Source organism: Schistocerca cancellata, chromosome 10 (genome assembly GCF_023864275.1).
Source record: "Schistocerca cancellata isolate TAMUIC-IGC-003103 chromosome 10, iqSchCanc2.1, whole genome shotgun sequence".
Classification (NCBI taxonomy): domain Eukaryota; kingdom Metazoa; phylum Arthropoda; class Insecta; order Orthoptera; family Acrididae; genus Schistocerca; species Schistocerca cancellata.
This window is the reverse complement of record NC_064635.1, coordinates 74,503,025-74,524,051: the sequence shown is the minus strand read 5'-3', so window position 1 is coordinate 74,524,051 and position 21,027 is coordinate 74,503,025. Positions and strand designations below refer to the sequence as shown.

The following is a 21,027-nucleotide window of genomic DNA, read 5'->3' as shown; positions in this document are numbered from 1 at the left end:
CTTTGAGGCCCCCCCGTTGGTATTACATGTAACAAAAAATACGTTGGTAATGCTAGGGTTAATGTTGACAACATGCGCAGAGCGCAATGCTCACTCCAGAGATATTTACTCTATGTGTTTTGTTAATTACATCGATATTTGTGTTTTGGTAAAAATAACTCACGTTCTTTACTATTTGTTATACATCGCGCACACTTACACAGTCTTGAAATAATTTATAATTCACACGTCTCATAACAAAAACTTCTTTTCCCTTTCTCCAAATGTCCATTTATGTGACGTACCGTCATACGATCTAACGCGCCAGTTGGCAGAATTGGGCACGATACCCATCAAAAGGACATCCAACAACTCTATCAAGGAATTCCTAGCGTAAGGGACGGTGGTTGATCAATGCTTTATTGCCTTGCCCAGTTTCTGAAGCTCTTTTTCATTTTAAATAATCAAATTTCTTGCAAAATGAGACCAAATGAAGATGCAAAATCGATTGATTACCAATCCTGGCCGGCTGCAAGATTATTTCAGGCAGCGGAAGGACACACTGTGTTACATGACACAGAATAACGGCGCAACGAAAGCTTGTGCGTGTATCCCCTACAATGGCTCTAGCCAGTCAACTGCCCTGTGGGCACACCTTACTGGCATGACAGTAGGAAGAGTTCAAAGCTGCTTAACTTGCTGGCTTCAAGCACCTTCCCCACAACAGTCCAGAAGCTTCATCAACTGTCACGAGTTGGATATACTCTCATTCTACTTTCGTTCATTAGACAGCATGGGTTTTCAGTCGTTTGTCTGTGTACGTGCACACCTAACGTCATGGCACAAAAATGGGCTTTCTCTTCAACAAAACGAATTAATATTTTGTAAAGTGGCAAAATGTTTTAATTATTTATTTTATTTATTTATTTGTTTAACCTGTTCTGATCTCCTACATCAGAGCAGGGTTTACACTTACAGTGCATGTTACATCATAGTTACGTGAGAGAAATACAGTTTTAATATGGCAACTACTATTAAAACGTTTGCAGCGTCTCCAGTGTCGGTGTGAGTAAATTATACTGACTCTGAACTAAAAAAGTTAATACTGACATTACTTGCCTTACTCAAGCAGCTAATAGTAATAATAATAACGAAAATAATTGTGACATTAATAACAATAACAATACTGGTAGATAAATAAGAATTTAAAAGTCTAGAAAATTATGTATTGTGATATGGTGAGTTCTGGGAAAAGGAAATTTAAGGAGAGAATGTGGGAAATGAGGAAATCAGGTTGGAAAGAGTCATGTACAAGGGTAACAAGTGCATAGAGGGACAAAGGTAATCTTATTCCTGAAATGAAATGAATTGATTGTATTTCATTGGTGGTCGGGAGTTACTACCTGGGGAAGTACGGTCGCCGAGTTGCAAGTCTTTTCAGTTGACGCCACATTTGTCGACCTGCGTGTCCATGCCGATGAAATGATGGTGAGAACAACAACACCCAGTCCCCGAGCGGAGAAAATCTCCGACTCTTGCCGAGAACCGAACCCAGGGCTCGCTGCATGCAGTCCGAAGCACTGGCCACTCAGCTAAGGGAGTGATCATATTTTTGCTTTAGTGGATATGTCATTACCTGTCTTCCGAAGCTGGAGAGGTTATTTAGTTCTCTAATATAATGCGGGAGGTTGTTCCAGAGTCGTCTTCCTGCTACCAAGAAGGACTTCGAGAAGGTATCTGAACGATTGAGTGGGTCAGAGCGGATTTTGTTCTGCTGGGAACAGGTGCTTCCGCCATGTTGTTCACAATGCAGCGTTTATCAGTAACAGTGTCAAAGCCTATTATTCACGTAAGAGAAACTGAAATATACAATGTGCGGACAAGATCTTAATGTGAAAGTATTAGTGATACAAAAAGCAGCAGAAATAATTAGTACTAAATCTTTGGCTTCTATGTACTCAAAACATCTCAGAGGTAACAAGAAAGAACTAAATAATAACTTTGCTCAGTAGTACCGCAACCATACATGGCGAACCAGGCGAGACCAGCAACACTCAAGGAGTTAATGACAGTACTGATTCATGGTTAACTGATACAGAGTAACTGCCCATGTCAGCTTCATAGCATTAGTGCCTGTTCTATTTCCCGTTAGCACACATTTGTTTGTATAGCGGGCAAACTTAAGAAGAAAACTTCCTTTGGTACTTGGGGAGTCGTGTACGCTAGACTCCACACAGAGCACATGCCGCTCTCACTCTTCATACTCTCTCCATACAGCATGGATAAGAATTCCAGCATGTCAACACTAGAAACACCGACGTCCTTACCTGGGGCCTGTCCTGACTAGTTAGCAGGCAATTCCCACATCACTCTTAGGATGCATGCTTAAACTTTGGGCATTTCTTTTGTTCCCCAAGAGACTTCTGAATAAAACTTTCGAAAAACAAACGACACTGAAATACGCAACTTCTGTGCACGTGGAGTCAGTCAGCAGCTGCTCACACCGTCATCTCCAAGATCAGGATGTTGCACTGGTTGTGACAAGCCCCCAGGAACAGACGACATGGGAACCATGACAACACTGGGAGGACACGGCGTCACAATTTGTGTATTGACAGCCAGCAACTGACATCTGCCCCAGCTCCAGACTCTGGCTATTTCTCTGGCTCCAGCAAGCCACCAGGGACAGACCGTCTGGAAACAAACACAAAACTGAATGGCGTGTTTCCTACTCACGGAATACCATTGTCAACACGTTATCAGTCAGCAGCAGCCCACTCCCCTGGCTCCCAGCTTGGCTGCTCCACTGGCCACAGCAGATTTACAGCAAAAGACCACCCAAGAATCTAGACAAAATCACACCGAGTGTCTTCCGCTTATTCACTGCCACTAAAGCGCGCGTCATTTATGACGGCGGCTGAGTTTAGGTCCGTTCTGCGCATCTGTCGTCACAAAACACAGTCAGCCAATGAACAGAGAAGGACGTTGCCAGAGCTCGACTGCAGTGCAGAGCACGGACGAGTGTCTTCTGTTTTAGAACGTTCAGTTATAAATAAAGTAATTGAACAAAAGCAATGTCTTGATAGCAGACTTTCTTTTATAGAAAGTTTGGAAAAACCCTTCTTTATACCAATTGCTTCATATTCTATTAATTAATTAAACCAAACAAGCAATAAGCCTCCTAATTCAGGCGATAGCAAGGAAAGGTGTTTGTATCATTCTCACTAACTGCTTTTTCGCAATAAAGAACAGCGGTAATTGTTTATTTCCTATTGTACTTCGACGAAACGTGAATAATTCATAATCATACTAACAGTGTGTGTCGGTATTTTGCGTCATATTTTAAAGTCCTCCGGGAGATATATTGAATGACGAGCTGCGTTAGTTTGCCGGCACGGTAACTCAGCGTGTTTGGTCAGAGGGTTAGCTGCCCTAAATAAAAAAACTGATTTAATGGATCAACAATGAACTGAAACGGGTGTCTTGCGACGTCCACGCCGAGCAGATACAATGAACGAAAATGAACAAAATGAGATTAAAATAAATAAATAAATAAATAAATAAATAAAAAAGCGTAATGGTTATAGTATATGGCTACTAAGCGAAAGGTTCTGAGTTCAACCCTTTATCGGTGCTTAATATTTTCTTTATTTAAAAACTATATCGAAGTGTCCTACTTCATGAATTTTATTCGTTTTAATTTAATTTTTTGAAATTTCTAGTGGCAACTAAAATCGACCATACGGAAAGTATGGTATTACCTCTGCAAACTCTTCAAAATTTCGTGCAATGGTTTACTACATCTAATGCTGCACAATAACTGCATTGAACATCGAAACAAAATTAAGTCATTTATGGGGGGAAGGTATCAGTCAAAAATATGTGTAAAAATCAAATTTTTGGGCCAAATAGTTTTTGTGAAATCGAATGATAAAGTGTGTCAAAGCAGTCGAAACACCATGTGTCTGCATAGGCGAGCAGTGCAATGATGACAAAATCGCGCACAGCGCGGAACGCAGGGAGCACATCTCTGTAGCAGCGAAAGGGTTAATGCGGCTGTGGTGGCTTTACTTCATAAACTGCATGCTCCCCCCTAAACGTAAGTTTGCGAAGTATACTATACTATGGCGCTACTTCTCTTGGCGCGTACAACTGGCAACGCAGCAATCTCCTGCGTCTGGGCAGGCATGCACAAACCGCCAAGACAAAAGAATTGAACAATAACTGTATGTTGTCAGCCTACAGCCAACCATGGCCCCCAGCTCCGGCTGTTCCAGTGGTCACAGCAATTCATTATGGACACATCACTTTTAAACCGAAAAACAACACTCGACAGAGAGTCTTCCATGCTCTCAGCCCTACTATTAAATTGTTCTCAGCCTACCACATGTAGCCCTGGCTCCAGCTTTGCCACTGGTCTAGGCAAACGCCCAGGAACAGACCACCAGGGAACCAACACAAGATGGACAGTGTTCTCCGTGCACCCAGCGCCACTGTTAGCATTTTGGTCACCACCTGCTGCCCCTTGTTCCAGTTCCAAGCTCTAACTCTCCTGCTGGTCACTGGAACAGCCCACCAGCGAAATTAGGCAGCACTGGATGGAGCTCTACTGTGCACTATTGCTATCATCTGTATTTTGTACTCCAGTGGCTTACCAGTGTCCAGGGTCCAAGCTTTAGTTGTTCAACTGGTTCCAGCAGGCGACCAAGTACAGACCACTTGGGTAAAAGGCAATACCCAATGGTATTGCCACAGTCCATATGTTGTCAGCCAGCAGTTGCTGACTGGTTGCAGTACGTTATCAGTAGCACATCATTTGGGATCCAAGACAACATTGGACAGTGAATTCTCCTTGCACTTGGTGCCACTATTTGTGTGTTGTGAGCCAGCAGCGACCTTCCACTGGTCATAGCAAGTTTCCAGTGACATACTATCGGAGAACTAGGCTAACACTGGCCTGTGTGACTTCTAAGCACTCTGTGCCATTATCCATGTACTGTCAGTCGGCTGTAGGCGCATCGGTGGTCCCGGTCGCCTACGGTGGACTCGATGGCCGAGCGGTGACCTCTCCAGTTGTCAGGATGCTTGGAAAAGGCTGTAGAAGTGTCAGAGATGCCAAAGAAACATTACTAATTAATAACAACTTTATTCCTGCCGAGTACAATGTGGCTTGGTGATATCAACGACCTTCCCCGAGTCCTCGCTGACTCGTAGCGATGACACCAGATCCGGGCCGCGCAGTCTTGCTAGCGCAGCGCCGGGTGCTGTGACGTAGCGGAGGAATGTCCTCACTTCGGCCGCGCGTGGCTGGCGGCATCCGGCTGAGCGGCCGGTTCGGCTGCAGACAGCAAGTGGCTCCGGGTTGGAGTCCCGACGCTGTCGGAACGAGAGGCGTTCTCGTAGGGCGGAGTGTACTCTATCCCACCCCGTCTTCTTCCCTGCTCCTCCTGGTGGCACGTCTGCGGTGGACGGGCGCAACGGGCTGCAGTCCCCCCAGGGTCGTCGGCTCACCCGGTTGTGACGGCGAATGCACAGGGCGTAGGCCCCGCACCATCTCGACGACGGCTCACTGATGTGGTCAGCATTGGCGGCGAGTGAGTCTGCCGCGATGTCTGCTAATCCTGGGCTGATGATTGACAGCGGCAGCAGAGAGGACCAGAGCTGGTACTGTCCCCTCACGTCTGGTGCTGGATGGGCCGCCCTTACTGCAACATTTCCTTAATAAAGATTAACATGTCGATCACCGAGCCGAGCGCTGCGCAGCGACCCAGTACACATCTAACTGCAAGTCTGACTGCGAGTGCCTTGTTGCTATCAAAGCTGGCATATTTAAAGGAAGCACGAGCGACGTCCTGACGTCACGCTCGTTTGTAATGACCGCATTCATTCCACTTATACTGCTGATTCATCTGTCGTACTCGCCCCTTAGGTGTTCTTGCGACAGAGTTACGTGTTATTATGACAGACTTACGCGAAGTTGTGAAATGCAGTACAGCTGACGCTATACCTCTGTCTTGCACTCTACAAAAGTCTCCGTCTAACACAAACCCCCGTGCTAAGCAATTCTCTCTCGCCTGTTGTGTGTAACCAGGCCATTGCCCCTGCGAGACGATACATTCCAATATATGTGCAATACTCTTACCTCTTGCCTAACGTGCTGCCTCTGGTTCTTGGCATAGGCAACGAAACTTTAACAATATTCCACGTTTCCAACTCTTAACTATTCTGCGACACTACACGTCAAATGCCTACTGCCCTGCTTCCCGGCTCCGGATGCTCTCCTGGTCGCAGCAAGCCTTAAGGAACGGATCACCAGGGAATTGGTACACCAGCCAGCACAACCTGTGTTCATTCGACACAGCCACTCGTTGTCCTAGGCAACCAGGCAACCAGTCCGCTGCCTGGTACAGAATTTCCTCATCGCTGCCGCCATAGCCTCTCGGCGATACCAGTGGGACCCTACACGGCTGCTATGCTGCTAAGAACGGCACCTGCAGCAGCGAACAGATCCCTCCAGCCTCGTCGACATCTACCGATTGGGACAGGATCTAGCTCTGCCACAAACTCACGGCACAAGGAAATTCTAAATAGGAACCAGAATTTTACCAAAAAAAACTTAGAAACAATGACTGTAGTAACACAGTGAGCACATCACAGTGGTAGTAAACAGGTCTCCACTTGTCACATATCTCAGTGGCACTTGCGAGGTGGCACAGTGGTTAGCACACTGGGCACGCATTCTCAAGGATGATCGTTCAAGTCCTTATCCGGCCAATCTGATTTAGGTTTTCCCTGATTTCCCTAAACCGCTTCAGGCAAAGGCCAGGATAGTTCCTTTGACAGGGCACACCCGATTTCTTTCCCAGTCCTTCCCTAATCCTCTGGGATCGATAACCTCGCTGTTTGGTCCCCTCCCCCAAACAAAGCAACCAGCAAACTTAACACAAGTTGCCATGTCATCTTGCATATGTGTATCAAGCTTCTATGCAGAACGAGGAATACCGTTCAAAATTAATTCAGAACTACTTTCACTCATTGATTAAGCCTCTGAACAGCGCTTCGTCCTATTTAAACAAGGCTTTTGTTATCGTCGTTGGAACCCAGTATTTGAGGGACCACTTTTCATTAGCATTTTTATTAGATCTTGAGCTAAAAATCTTGACAATTATAACTTCACTTGCACGATTTCTTTCAATTCACACCATCTTGAAACAGTGACACTAGAAAATCCGATCACGTCATTGGCAACATTTGCAGAACACAGAAGGAAATTGTGGGAGGAATCATGTGCTAGTTTTTGTTGGTTGCGGGAACGCAGCTCAATAACTGAGGCAAAGAAGTGAACCATTTTCCTTTTAGTGTTCGTGTTTGAGAGTGTGTCACGCCTGTGAGGTTCTCAAAAGACGTACATGCATGATGGAGTGTGTGCAGCATTCTTAAAAAAAAATTATGAACTTCGACGCGGAAAACAATGCCACACAAATACGTTTTAAGAGGTTTATCACTGTATTCCATACTCAACAATCATATACATGCGCTCACTCGAAGACAGATCCATACCAAAAGACTGGAAAATTTTAGAGGTCACATCAATATTCAAGAAAAGTAATAAGGGTAAGTCACTAAGTTACAGGCCCATATCATTAACATGGGTATCTAGCAGATTTTTGGAACATATATTGTGTTCAAAAATCATGATTTATATCAAAGAGTATCGTCTATTGACACGCAGTCACATGGATTTAGAAAACATCACTATTGTCAAACACGAATAGCTCTTTACACTCACAATAAGGGGTTTAAAATGTATTGTCCATTTCTAGAATTACAGACCGGTTTTGATTCTGTGCCTGACAATCGGCTTGTAATCAAAATTGGATGCTTATGGAATATCGTCTCAGTTATGCGATCTCCTGTCAGAGAGGAAACAGTTCGTAGTAATTGAGATAAAGTCTTGAGTAAAACAGAAGTCCTTTTTGGCGTTCCACAGAGCATCGTTATAGACGCTCTTCTGTTTCCTATCAATATAAACGATTTAGGAGATAATCTGAGCAGACGTCTTAGGCTGTTTGCATTTTATGCTTTCGTTTACTGCGTAGTAAAGCTATCAGAATATCAAAGCCAACTTCAAAGCAATAAAGATAAGATATCTGTGTGATGCGAAATTTGGTAGCTGAGTCTAAATAATAAGAAGTGTGAGGTCATGTACATGAGTGCTAAAGGGCATCCGTTATACTTTGGTTACACGATAATTCAATTAAAACTGAAGGCCGTAATTACAACTAAATACCTAGGAATTACTATACCAACATCTCAAATTGGAAAGAATACAGAAAATCTTGTAGACAAGGTGAACCAAAGACTGCATTTTATATGCAAAACACTTAGAAGAGGCAACAGAACTACTAAAGAGACTGCCTACACTACGCCTTTCCATCCTATTTTGGAATACGGCTGCGTGGTGTGGGACCCTTACCAGACAGGATTAACGAAGTACAGCGAGAAAGTTCCAAGATTAGCAGCACATTTTGTATTATCAAGAAATAGAAAAGAGTGTGTTACTGGCATGATTCAGGAATTGGGGTCATTATTAAAACAATAACGTTTCACGTTGCAGTGGGGTCGTCTCACGAAATTACAATCACCAACTTTGTCTTCCGAAGGCGAAAATACACTCCTGGAAATGGAAAAAAGAACACATTGACACCGGTGTGTCGGACCCACCATACTTGCTCCGGACACTGCGAGAGGGCTGTACAAGCAATGATCACACGCACGGCACAGCGGACACACCAGGAACCGCGGTGTTGGCCGTCGAATGGCGCTAGCTGCGCAGCATTTGTGCACCGCCGCCGTCAGAGTCAGCCAGTTTGCCGTGGCATACGGAGCTCCATCGCAGTCTTTAACACTGGTAGCATGCAGTTGACGGACTTTGAGCGAGGGCGTATAGTGGGCATGCGGGATGCCGGGTGGACGTACCGCCGAACTGCTCAACACGTGGGGCGTGAGGTCTCCACAGTACATCGATGTTGTCGCCAGTGGTCGGCGGAAGGTGCACGTGCCCGTCGACCTGGGACCGGACCGCAGCGACGCACGAATGCACGCCAAGACCGTAGGATCCTACGCAGTGCCGTAGGGGACCGCACCGCCACTTCCCAGCAAATTAGGGACACTGTTGCTCCTGGGGTATCGGCGAGGACCATTCGCAACCGTCTCCATGACCGTTAGGCCGTCTTCCGCTCACGCCCCAACATCGTGCAGCCCGCCTCCAGTGGTGTCGCGACAGGCGTGAATGGAGGGACGAATGGAGACGTGTCGTCTTCAGCGATGAGAGTCGCTTCTGCCTTGGTGCCAATGATGGTCGTATGCGTGTTTGGCGCCGTGCAGGTGAGCGCCACAATCAGGACTGCATACGACCGAGGCACACAGGGCCAACACCCGGCATCATGGTGTGGGGAGCGATCTCCTACACTGGCCGTACACCACTGGTGATCGTCGAGGGGACACTGAATAGTGCACGGTACATCCAAACCGTCATCGAACCCATCGTTCTACCATTCCTAGACCGGCAAGGGAACTTGCTGTTCCAACAGGACAATGCACGTCCGCATGTATCCCGTGCCACCCAACGTGCTCTAGAAGGTGTAAGTCAACTACCCTGGCCAGCAAGATCTCCGGATCTGTCCCCCATTGAGCATGTTTGGGACTGGATGAAGCGTCGTCTCACGCGGTCTGCACGTCCAGCACGAACGCTGGTCCAACTGAGGCGCCAGGTGGAAATGGCATGGCAAGCCGTTCCACAGGACTACATCCAGCATCTCTACGATCGTCTCCATGGGAGAATAGCAGCCAGCATTGCTGCGAAAGGTGGATATATACTGTACTAGTGCCGACATTGTGCATGCTCTGTTGCCTGTGTCTATGTGCCTGTGGTTCTGTCAGTGTGATCATGTGATGTATCTGATCCCAGGAATGTGTCAATAAAGTTTCCCCTTCCTGGGACAATGAATTCACGGTGTTCTTATTTCAATTTCCAGGAGTGTATTTTGTTGACGCCAACCTACGTAGGGAGAAACCCGTCCGGCTAGCCGTGCGGTCTAACGCACTGCTTTCCGACCAGAAAGGCGTTCCGGTCCCAAGCACGAATCCGCCCAGCGGATTAGTGTCGAGGTCCGTTGGGCTGGCCAGACTTTGGATGGTTTTTAGAGCGGTTTGCCATCCACCTCACCAAATGCGGGCTGGTTCCCCTTGTTCCGTCTCAGTTGCACTGTGTCAGCGATTGCTGCGCAAACACTGTCCCCATGTATGCATACACCATCTTTGTTCTACCACGCAAACATCTGGGGTTAGACGTGTCTGGTATGAGACGTTCCCGGGGGGTCCACTGGGGACCGAACTGCACAATAGCCCTGGGTTCGGTGTGGGGCGACGGTGGGGTGGGTGGACTGCTGTGGCCTGTTGTTGCGTTGTGAACCACTGAGGGCTACAGCGGAACGAAGCCTGTCCGTCGTTTCTAGGTTTCCAGTTTAATACATACATGCATTGGGAGAAACGGTCATCATAATAAAGTAAGGGAAATCAGAGTTCACACAGAAAGATATTCGTTTTCTCTACACCCTGATGGAGAGTGGAATAATAGAAAATTATTGTGAAGGTGGTTCGATGAACTTTCTTCCAGGTACTAAAATATGATTTGCAGAGTAGCCATATATATGTAGATGTAGATCTAAATATATATTTGTATCTGTAGCCATATTTTCATCTCGGATAAGAGGTCAGTGTCCTATCATTTTCAAAGCTCTTGTACTTGTCTCTCACATCTATAAAAATATTTCCCGCACTTCACAGGTTGGTCATAGATAACTTCACGTAAAATATTTTTAGCGTCTCATAAAATTCTTCATTAAAGATGCGAATGAAGTCTGCTGCTGGCACATTCAATTATTATTCCATATTTAGCATATTTCATTGAATTCAGGACTGTGTTGGAACTGCTTAACGATGAATTTTGTGTTTTCTCTCTAGGCTGGAGTGTCTGTCGTCTGTGCAGGGATGTCTTTAGACCAGTACAATAAAATTCTGTCTGAAGGCACAATCCAATTTAATTCTGTGGTAAGTGCAGTCAAATGGCAATAGTTTCCATTCCTGTGAAAATGAAATCTTTTATGTAGAAAGACCTTGTCGCTAACTGCAAGATTAACACACTTCTAACATCTCTCTGTGTTCCCATTATTGAAACACTGGTGCAAGTTCCCTATGATGGTTGTAGAACATAAGACTCATTCTATCTAAACATTAGCTTGAGACCACGTGCCGAATATCTGTTGGTGTTCGCTCCTACCATTGATAGTGACCAAAAACATAGACCCACTTTTAAAGTTATGTACGTGGTGATGGATTCATTATACAGGGTGTTAGTGGTGTAACTGCAATATTACTACAAATGAGGGCAGAGTACTAAATTTGCAAACTATTACCTACAGCTATTTTTAGGTCGATTAGTACCTCCAGATGTGCGTGGTACAGACAAGCCATTAATGGTTGGTTGATTGGTTTGTGGGGGTTGAAGGGACCAGACTACAAAGGTCATCGGTCCCTTTTTCCACGATCATGAAACACCCACAAAGAACAAAAACAAGCAACAGAGATGACAAGGGACGATACAGAACATCAAAGACAAGCACAAAGACCAGACAAAGGTTATTAAAATCACACAGAGTGTTAAAGTGGTTGGCTGACCATGGAAATAAAAAAAGGAAAAGCTAAACACCAAGAGACACACTAAAAATCCCAATCTAAAACAGTAGGCTAAAGGCCAGACGCAACGCAAAAAAGAGAAAACCCTCAGATTGAGCCATGAAAGCCCCCTGTTCGAATAAAACTGAAAACGAAGCCTACCATTGCAGCGTCATCTGTTAAAAGTGCAGGGAATGTATCAGGCAGCACAAACGTCTGCTTGAGTGCAGTTAAAAGCGGACAGTCCAACAACTTGGGGGCCACTGCCAACACTGAACCACAGCGACAGAGAGGTGGGTCTTCACCGCCCAATAAATAACTGTGCGTCAGCCAGGTGTGGCCAATGTGTAGCTGGCAGACAACAACTGAGTGCTTGCGAGAGGCTCGCAAGGAGGAGCACCATACACCGGTAGCCTCCTTGATGACCTGAAGTTTGTTGGGTGAAGGCAAAAAAAATGGTTCAACTGGCTCTGAGCACCATGGGACAACTTCTGAGGTCATCAGTCCCCTAGAACTTAGAACTACTGAAACCTAACTAACCTAAGGACATCACACACATCCATGCCCGAGGCAGGATTCGAACCTGCGACCGTAGCGGTCGTGCGGTTCCAGACTGTAGCGCCTAGAACCGCTCGGCCACACCGGCCGGCAAGTGAAGGCAGGGAGCGCCATTCATCACTTAAGATACCAAGGACCTTCTGCCACAAAACTGACTGGAGATCACACTCCGAGAGGCCAGAGCCAGTGCATCGACAGCCTGTTTGACTAGCCTGTCAACCCGTTCATTACTCGGGATGCGAACATGACCCGGGGTCCACACAAAGAACATGGAGTGGTCGCAATGGGCAAAAGTATGAAGGGACCCCTGGATAATCATCACTAGACGAGAGCGACGAAAACACTGGTCGATAGCTCGTAAACGATAAGGGAGTCACTACAGCAATGAGCGTTGTTCAGATTGTTCCACAAGACGAAAAGCATACCCATCTCGACCAGCAACCATTGACCTGTCAATATAGACTACGGCAGAGCAGGGAAACGCGGCAAGGATGGAAAGAAAACGTCAGAGGAGGGCCTCAGGAGGGACGAAAACACTGGCCTTGTGCCAGATCCAGCTGAAGGCATGGCGGGGTGCACACCATGGGGACACGCTCGCTGTAAGTTAAGGATGTAGGCACAGAAACCACCAGATACGCATATGGGCCTGGAGAGCAGAGGACAGATGTGAACCGCGATCGTACACCCTGACTGGTGCCGACTTTCTGGAAGATGAACTGAGTTCAGGAACAGGAGACTGTAATTTGGATGCCTGGCCAAGTTACAAACATGTGCAGCATAAGCGACCAGCAGTCGTTGGCCCAGGATACGCTATGGAGCGACACACCAGCCTCCACAAGTATGCTGTTTACAGGGCTTGTGTGGAAAGCTCCAGTTGTGAGTCTGATCCAACAGTGAAGTATGGTGTCAAGCAACTGAAACGTGGAAGGCAATGCCGAACCATAAGCCAGGCTCCCATAATCGAGATGGGACTGTATCAACACCTGACAGAGTCATAGAAAGGTAGACCGATCGGCACACCAGCTGGTGTGACTCAAACAAAGAAGAGCGTTAAGATGGCGCCAGCATGTTTGTTTAAGCTGCCGAATATGAGGGAGCCAAGTCAACTGGGCATCAAAAAGCAAGCCCAAAAACTGATGCGTCTCCACCACAGCAAGAGGTTCGCCATCAAGATAAAGCTGTGGCTCAGGGTGAACAGTGCGACGCCGGCAGAAGTGCATGACGCAGGCATTGACCGCTGAGAACTGGAAGCCGTCCATGACGGTCCAAGACTGCGCCCTATGACTAATCCAAGCTGTAGCATCTATTTTTATTAGTTAACTTCGTCGCCTAGCTAATTTCAACTGTCTAAGCCACTACCAAGTCCCTGAAATATACTGTAACCAGTAAAATTTCGACTTTTTCGTACAATATAGAGTGACCACTATCAACACAGCGTTCTGCCACAGCCAGGTTTTTTTTTTTTTTTGCTATAGGAGGTTGGTCCCCCTGCCCCCGCATGGACCATAGACGCGGCCGTTGGTGGAGAGGCTTGCGTGCCTTGGCGATACAGATAGCTGTACCGTAGGTGCAACCACGACAGAAGGGTATTTGTTGAAAGGCCAGACAAACGTGTAGTTCCTGAAGAGGGGCAGCAGCCTTTTCAGTAGTAGCAGCGGCAACAGTCTGGATTACTGACTGATCTGGCCTTGTAACATCAACCAAAACAGCCTTCCTGTGCTGGTACTATGAATGGCTGAAAGCAAGGGAAAACTACAGCCATAATTGTTCCCGAGGGCATGCAGCTCTTCTGTATGATTAAATGATGATGGTCTCCTCTTGGGTAAAATATTCCAAAGGTGAATAGTCCCCCATTTGGACCTTCGGTTCGGGACTACTCGGGAGGATGTCATCAGCAGAAACAAAACTGGCGTTCAACGAATCTGAGTGTGGAATGTCAGATCCTTAATCAGGCAGGTGGGTTAGAAAAAGGGAAATGGATAGATTATAGTTAGTTATAATGGGAATTAGTGAAGTTCTGTGGCAGGGGGAACAAGACTTCTGGCAAGATGAATAAATGTTTACAAATACAAAATCAAATAGGAGTAGGTTTAATAATGAATAAAAAATAGGAACGCACATAAGCTTCTATGCACAGCATAGTGAACGCATTATTGTAGCATTATTGACGCCCACACCCGCAGCAGTAGAACAAGTTTATACGCCAACTAGCTCCGGAGATGAGGAGGAGACTGAGAAAATGTAAGATGAGAAAAACAAATTATTCAGATAATTAAGAGAGACGAAAATTTGATAGTCATGGGGGACTGAAATTCGATAGTAGGGAAAGATAGAGAAGGAAATGTAGTAGGTGTATAGGGACTGGGGGAAAGGAACGAAAGAGGAAGCCGCCTGGTAGAATTTTGCACAGAGCATAATTTAATCATAGCTAACACCTGGTTTAAGAATCATGAGAGAAGGTTGTATACATGGAAGAAGCCTGGAGATACTAGAAGGTTTCAGATTGATTATATAATGGTAAGAAAGAGATTTCGAGACCAGGTTTTTAACTGTAAGACATTTCCAGGAGCAAATGTGGACACTGACCACAATTTATTGGTCATGAACTCCAGATGAAAACTGAAGAAACTTCATAAAGGATAAATTTTAAGCAAATGGGACCTGGATAAACAAATAGAATCAAAGGATGTAGAGAGTTTCAGAGGGAGCATTAGGGAACGATTGACAAGAACAGGGAAAGAAATAGAGTAAAGAAGAATTGGTAGCTTTGAGAGATGAAATAGTAAAGACAGCAGAGGATCAAGTAGGTAAAATGAGGAGGGCTAGTGGAAATACTTAGCTAACACAACAGATATCGAATATAATTGATGAAAAGTGAAATTATAAAAATGCAACAAATGAACCACGCGGAAGGCATAAAAAAATTCTAAAAAATGAGATCGTCAGGAAGTACAAAATTGCTAAGCAGGAATGGCTAGAGGACAAATGTAAGGACGTAAAAGCTTATATCACTTGATGTAAGATAGATAATGCCTACAGGAAAATTAAAGAGACTTTGTATGAATATTAATAGCTCAGATGGAAAACCAGTCCTCAGCAAAGGCAAAAGGTAGAAGGAATATATGTTGTTGTTGGTGTGGTCTTCAGTCCAAAGACTGGTTTGATGCAGCTCTCCATGCTACCATATCCTGTGCAAGATTCTTCATCTCCCATTACCTACTGCAACCTACATCCTTCTGAAACTGCTTAGTGTATTCATCTCTTGGTCTCCCTCTACGATATTTACCCTCCACGCTGCCCTCCAATACTAAATTGGTGATCGCTTGATGCCTCACAACATGTCCTACTAACCGATCCCTTCTTCTAGTCAAGTTGTGCCACAAACTCCTCTTCTCCCCAGTTCTATTCAATATCTCCTCATTAGTTATGTGATCTACCCATCTAATCTTCAGCATTCTTCTGTAGCACCACATATCGAAAGCTTCTATTCTCTTCTTGTCCAAACTATTTATCGTCCATGTTTCACTTCCATACATGCCTACACTCCACACAAATACTTTCAGAAACGACTACTGACATTTAAATCTAAACTTGATGTTAACAAATTTATCTTCTTCAGAAACGCTTTCCTTTCCATTGCCAGTCTACATTTTATATCCTCTCTACTTCGACCATCATCAGTTATTTTGCTCCCCAAATAGCAAAACTCCTTTACTACTCTAAGTGTCTCATTTCTCACCCGACTTAATTCGACTATATTCCATTATCCTCGTTTTGCTTTTGTTGATGTTCATCTTATATCCTCCTTTCATGACATTGTCCATTCCGTTCAGCTGCTCTTCCAAGTACTCTGCTGTCTCTGACAAAATTACAATGTCATCCGCGAACCTCAAGGTGTTTATTTCTTCTCCATGGATTTTAATACTTACTCCGAATTTTTATTTTGTTTCCTTTACTGCTTGCTCAATATACAGATTGAATAACATCGGGGAGAGGCTACAACCCTGTCTCACTTCATTCCCAACCACTGCTTCGCTTTCATGCCCCTCGACTCATAACTGCCTGCTTGTTTCTGTACAAATTGTAAATAGCTTTTCGCTCCCTGTCTTTTTCCCCTGCCACCTTCAGATTTTGAAAGAGAGTATTCCCGTCAAAATTGTTAAAAGCTTTCTTTAAGTCTCCAAATGCTAAAAACGTGGGTTTGCCTTTCCTTAATCTAGCTTCTAAGATAAGTCGTAGGGTCCGTATTGCCTCACGTGTTCCAATATTTCTACGGAAGCCAAACTCATCTTCCCCGAGGCCGGCATCTACCAGTTTTTCCATTCGTCTGTAAAGAATTCACGTTAGTATTTTGCATCCGTGACTTATTAAACTGATTGTTCGGAAATTTTCACATCTGTCAGCACTTGCTTTCTTTGGGATTGGAATTATGATATTCTTCTTGAAGTCTGGGGGTATTTCGCCTGTATCATACATCTTGCTCACCAGATGGTAGAGTTTTGTCAGGACTGGCTCTCCCAAGGCCGTCAGTAGTTCCAATGGAATGTTGTCTACTCCCGGGTCCTTGTTTCGACTCAGGTCTTTCAGTGCTTTGTCAAACTATTAAAGTAGTATCGTATCTCCCATTTCACCTTCATCTACATTCTCTTCCATTTCCATAATATTGTCCTCAAGTACATTTCCCTTGTATAGACCCTCTACATACTCCTTCCACCTTTCTGCTTTCCCTTCTATGCTTAGGACTGGGTTTTTATCTGAGCTCTTGATATGCATACAAGTGGTTCTCTTTTCTCCAAAGGCTCGTTAATTTTCCTGTAGGCAGTATCTATCTTACCCCTAGTGATATATACGCCTCTACATCCTTACATTTTCCCTCTCGCCATGGCTGCTTAGCCATTTTGCACTTCCTGTCGATCTCATTTTTGAGACGTTTGTATTCCTTTTTGCCTGCTTCATTTACTGCATTTTTATATGTTCTCCTTTCATCAATTAAATTCAATATTTCTTATGTTACCCAAGGGTTTCTACTAGACCTCGTATTTTTAATTACTAGATCCTTTGCTGCCTTCACTACTTCATCTCTCAAAGCTACCCATTCTTCTTCTACTGTATCTCTTTTTCCCATTCCTGTCAATTGTTACCTTATGCTCTTCCTGAAACTCTGTACAACCAGTGGTTTAGTCGGTTTATCCGAGTCACATCTCCTTAAATTTCCACCTTTTCGCAGTTTCTTCAGTTTTAATCTACAGTTCATAACCAATAGATTGTGGTCAGAGTCCAGATTTGTCCCTGGAAATGTCTTACAATTTAAAACCTGGTTCCTAAATCTCTGTCTTACCATTATATAATCTATCTGAAACCTGTCAGTATCTCTAGGCTTCTTTCATGTATACAACGTTCTTTTATGATTTTTGAACCAAGTGTTAGCTGTGATTAAGTTGGGCTTTGTGCAAAATTCTATCAGGCGGCTTCCTCTTTCATTTCCTAGCCCCAATCCATATTCACCTACTACGTTTCCTTCTCTCCCTTTTCCTACTACGGAATTCCAGTCGCCCATGACTATTAAATTTTCGTCTTCCTTCACTATCTGAATAATTTCTTTTATCTCATCATACATTTCTTCACTTCTTCATCATCTGCAGAGCTAGTTGGCATATAAACTTGTACTACTGTAGTAGGCGTGGGCTTCGTGTCTATCTTGGCCACAATAATGCGTTCACTATGCTGTTTGTAGCAGCTTACCCTCACTCCTATTTTTTTATTCATTATTAAACCTACTCCTGCATTACCCCTATTTGATTTTGTATTTAGAACGCTGTATTCGCCTGACCAAAAGTCTTATTCCTGCTGCCAGCGAACTTCACTAATTCCTACTATATCTAACTTTAACCTATCCATTTCAATTTTTAAATTTTCTAACCTACCTCCTCGATTAAGGGATCTGATATTCCACACTCCGACCCGTGGAACGCCAGTTTTCTTTCTCCTGATAACAATGTCCTCCTGAGTAGTCCCCGCCCGGAGATCCGAATGGGGGACTATTTTACCTGTGGAATATTTTACCCAAGAAGACGCCATCATCATTTAACCATACGGTAAAGCTGCATGCCCTCGGGAAAAATTATGGCTGTAGTTTCCCCTTACTTTAAGCCGTTCGCAGTACCAGCACAGCAAGGCCGTTTTGGTTGGTGTTACAAGGCCAGATCAGTCAATCATCCTGACTGTTGCCCCTGCAACTACTGAAAAGGCTCCTGCCCCTCTTCAGGAACCACACGTTTGTCTGGCCTCTCAACACATACCCCTCCGTTGTTGTTGCACCTATGGTGTGGCTATCTTTATCGCTGAGGCATGCAAGCCTCCCCACCAATGGCAAGGTCCATGGTTCTTAGGGGGTGGGGGTGAGGGGGAGTATATAGGGAGTCTATAAAAGTACTTGAGAGCAATATTACGGAGATGGAAGAGGGTGTAGATAAAGATGAGAATAGAGATGTAATTTTGCGTGAAGGATCTGACAAAGTACAGATACACTTAAGTGGAAACAAGGACTCAGGAGTACACAACATCCCATTAGAGCAATTGATAGCGTTGGGAGAGCCAGCCATGACAAAACTCTTCCATATGGTGAGCAAGATGTATGAGAGAGGTGAAATACCCTCAGACTTCAAGACGAATATAGTAATTCCGCTTCCAAAGAAAGCAGGTGCTGACAGGTGTGAAATTTACCGAAATATCACTTTAATAAGTCACAGCTGCAAAATACTTACACGAATCCTTTACAGATGAATAGAAAAACTGGGAGAAGCCGACCTCTGGGAAGATCAGTTTGGATTCCAGAGAAATGTACGAACACGCGAAGTAATACTCACCCAAAGACTTCTCATAGGAGTTGGCTACGGAAAGGGAAACCTACGTTTATAGTATTTGTAGACTTAGCGAAATCATTTGACAATGTTGACTGGAATACTCTTTCAAAATCTAAAAGTGGCAGTGGTAAAATACAGGGAGCGAAAGCTTTTCTACAATCTGTATCTGTGGCCATATTTTTTTACCTCGAATAAGAGGTCAGTGTACTGTCACTTTACATTGGTGTTTCACATCTATAAAAATATTGATGATAACAGCTAAAATATTTATCGGGTTTGTAACTCATAAAATTCTTCATTAAAGAGGTAGTTGTAATCTGCTGCTGACACATTCAAATGTTATTCCGTATTTCGCAAATTTCATTGAATTCAGCACTATGTTGGAACTACTTACCGATGATTTTTGTCTTTTCTGTCTAGCCTACAGTGTCTTTCGTCGGTGAAGGGATGTCTTTAGAAGAGTGTAATAAAATGCTGTATGAAGGCGCAATCCATTTTAATACTGAGGTAAGTACAGTCGAAGGGCAAATTTTTTTCATTCCTGTGAAAATGAAATACTTTATACTCAAGGGCCACGTCGCTCACTGCAGGATTAACGCACTTGTAATTTATCTCTGTGCTCCCATTATTGCAACGCTGATGCAAATACACTATACTGTTTATTGAACATAACTCTCTCTATCTAAATAAAAGCATGAGACCACGTTGCGTATAACGGTTGGTAGTGAGCAATAACATAGACCGACTTTTAAAGTTAATTAAGTTGTGATGGATTTATTATACAGACAATTAGCGGTATACGTGCAGATTTTTCCGCCAGTGACTGAGGGCAATGTACACTACTGGCCATTAAAATTGCTACACCAAGAATAAATGCAGATGATAAACAGGTATTCATTAGACAAATATATTATACTAGAACTGACATGTGATTGCATTTTCACGCAATTTGGGTGCATAGATCCTGAGAAATCAGTACCCAGAACAACCACCTCTATCCGTAATAACGGCCTTGATACGCCTCGGCATTGGGTCAAACAGAACTTGGATGGCGTGTACAGGTAAAGCGTCCGATGGAGCTTCAACACGACACCACAGTTCATCAAGAGTAGTGACTGCCGTATTGTGACGAGCCAGTTGCTCGGCCACCAGTGACCAGACGTTTTCAGTTGGTGAGAAATCTGGAGAATGTGCTCGCCAGGGGATCAGTCGAACATTTTCTGTATCCAGAAAGGCCCGTAAAGGACCTGCAACATGCGGTCGTGCATTATCCTGCTGAAATGTAGGGTTTCGCAGGGATCGAATGAAGGGTAGAGCCACGGGTCGCAACACATATTAAATGTAACGTCCACTGTTCAAAGTGCCGTCAGTGTGAACAAGAGGTGATCGACACGTGTAACCAGTGGCACCCCATACCATCATGCCGGGTAATACGAGAGTATGGCGATGGCGAATACACGCGTCCAATGTGCGTTCTTCGCGATGTCGCCAAACACGGATGCGACCATCATGATGCTTTGAACAGAACCTGGATTCATCCGAAAAAATGATGTTTTGCCATTCGTGCACCCAGGTTCGTCGCTGGGCACACCAAGTAGGCGCTCTTGTCTGCGATGCAGCGTCAGGGGTAACCGCAGCCATGGTCTCCATGCTGATAGTCCATGCTGCTGCAAACGTCGTCGAACTGTTCGTGCAGATGGTTGTTGTCTTGCAAATTTCCCCATCTGGTGACTCATGGATCGAGACTTGGCTGCACGATCCGTTACAGCAATGCCGATAAGATGCTTGTCATCTCGACTGCTAGTGATACGAGGCCGTTGAGATCCAGCACGGCGTTCTGTATCACCCTCGTGAACCCACTGATTCCATATTCTGCTAACAGTCATTGGAT

At 44.6% G+C, this 21,027-nt stretch overlaps 1 protein-coding gene across 1 annotated transcript in view; it reads left to right on the top strand.

Moving 5' to 3' along the window:
- The window catches only part of LOC126106132 (serine/threonine-protein phosphatase 6 regulatory ankyrin repeat subunit A-like), a 56,830-nt gene that overhangs the window by 10,092 nt on the left and 25,711 nt on the right, over positions 1 to 21,027 (top strand). The window contains exons 2-3 of the mRNA XM_049912376.1: positions 11,005 to 11,091; positions 19,557 to 19,643. Coding sequence (XP_049768333.1) covers positions 11,005 to 11,091; positions 19,557 to 19,643 — 174 coding nt within the window. The remainder of the gene's footprint in view (positions 1 to 11,004; positions 11,092 to 19,556; positions 19,644 to 21,027) is intronic.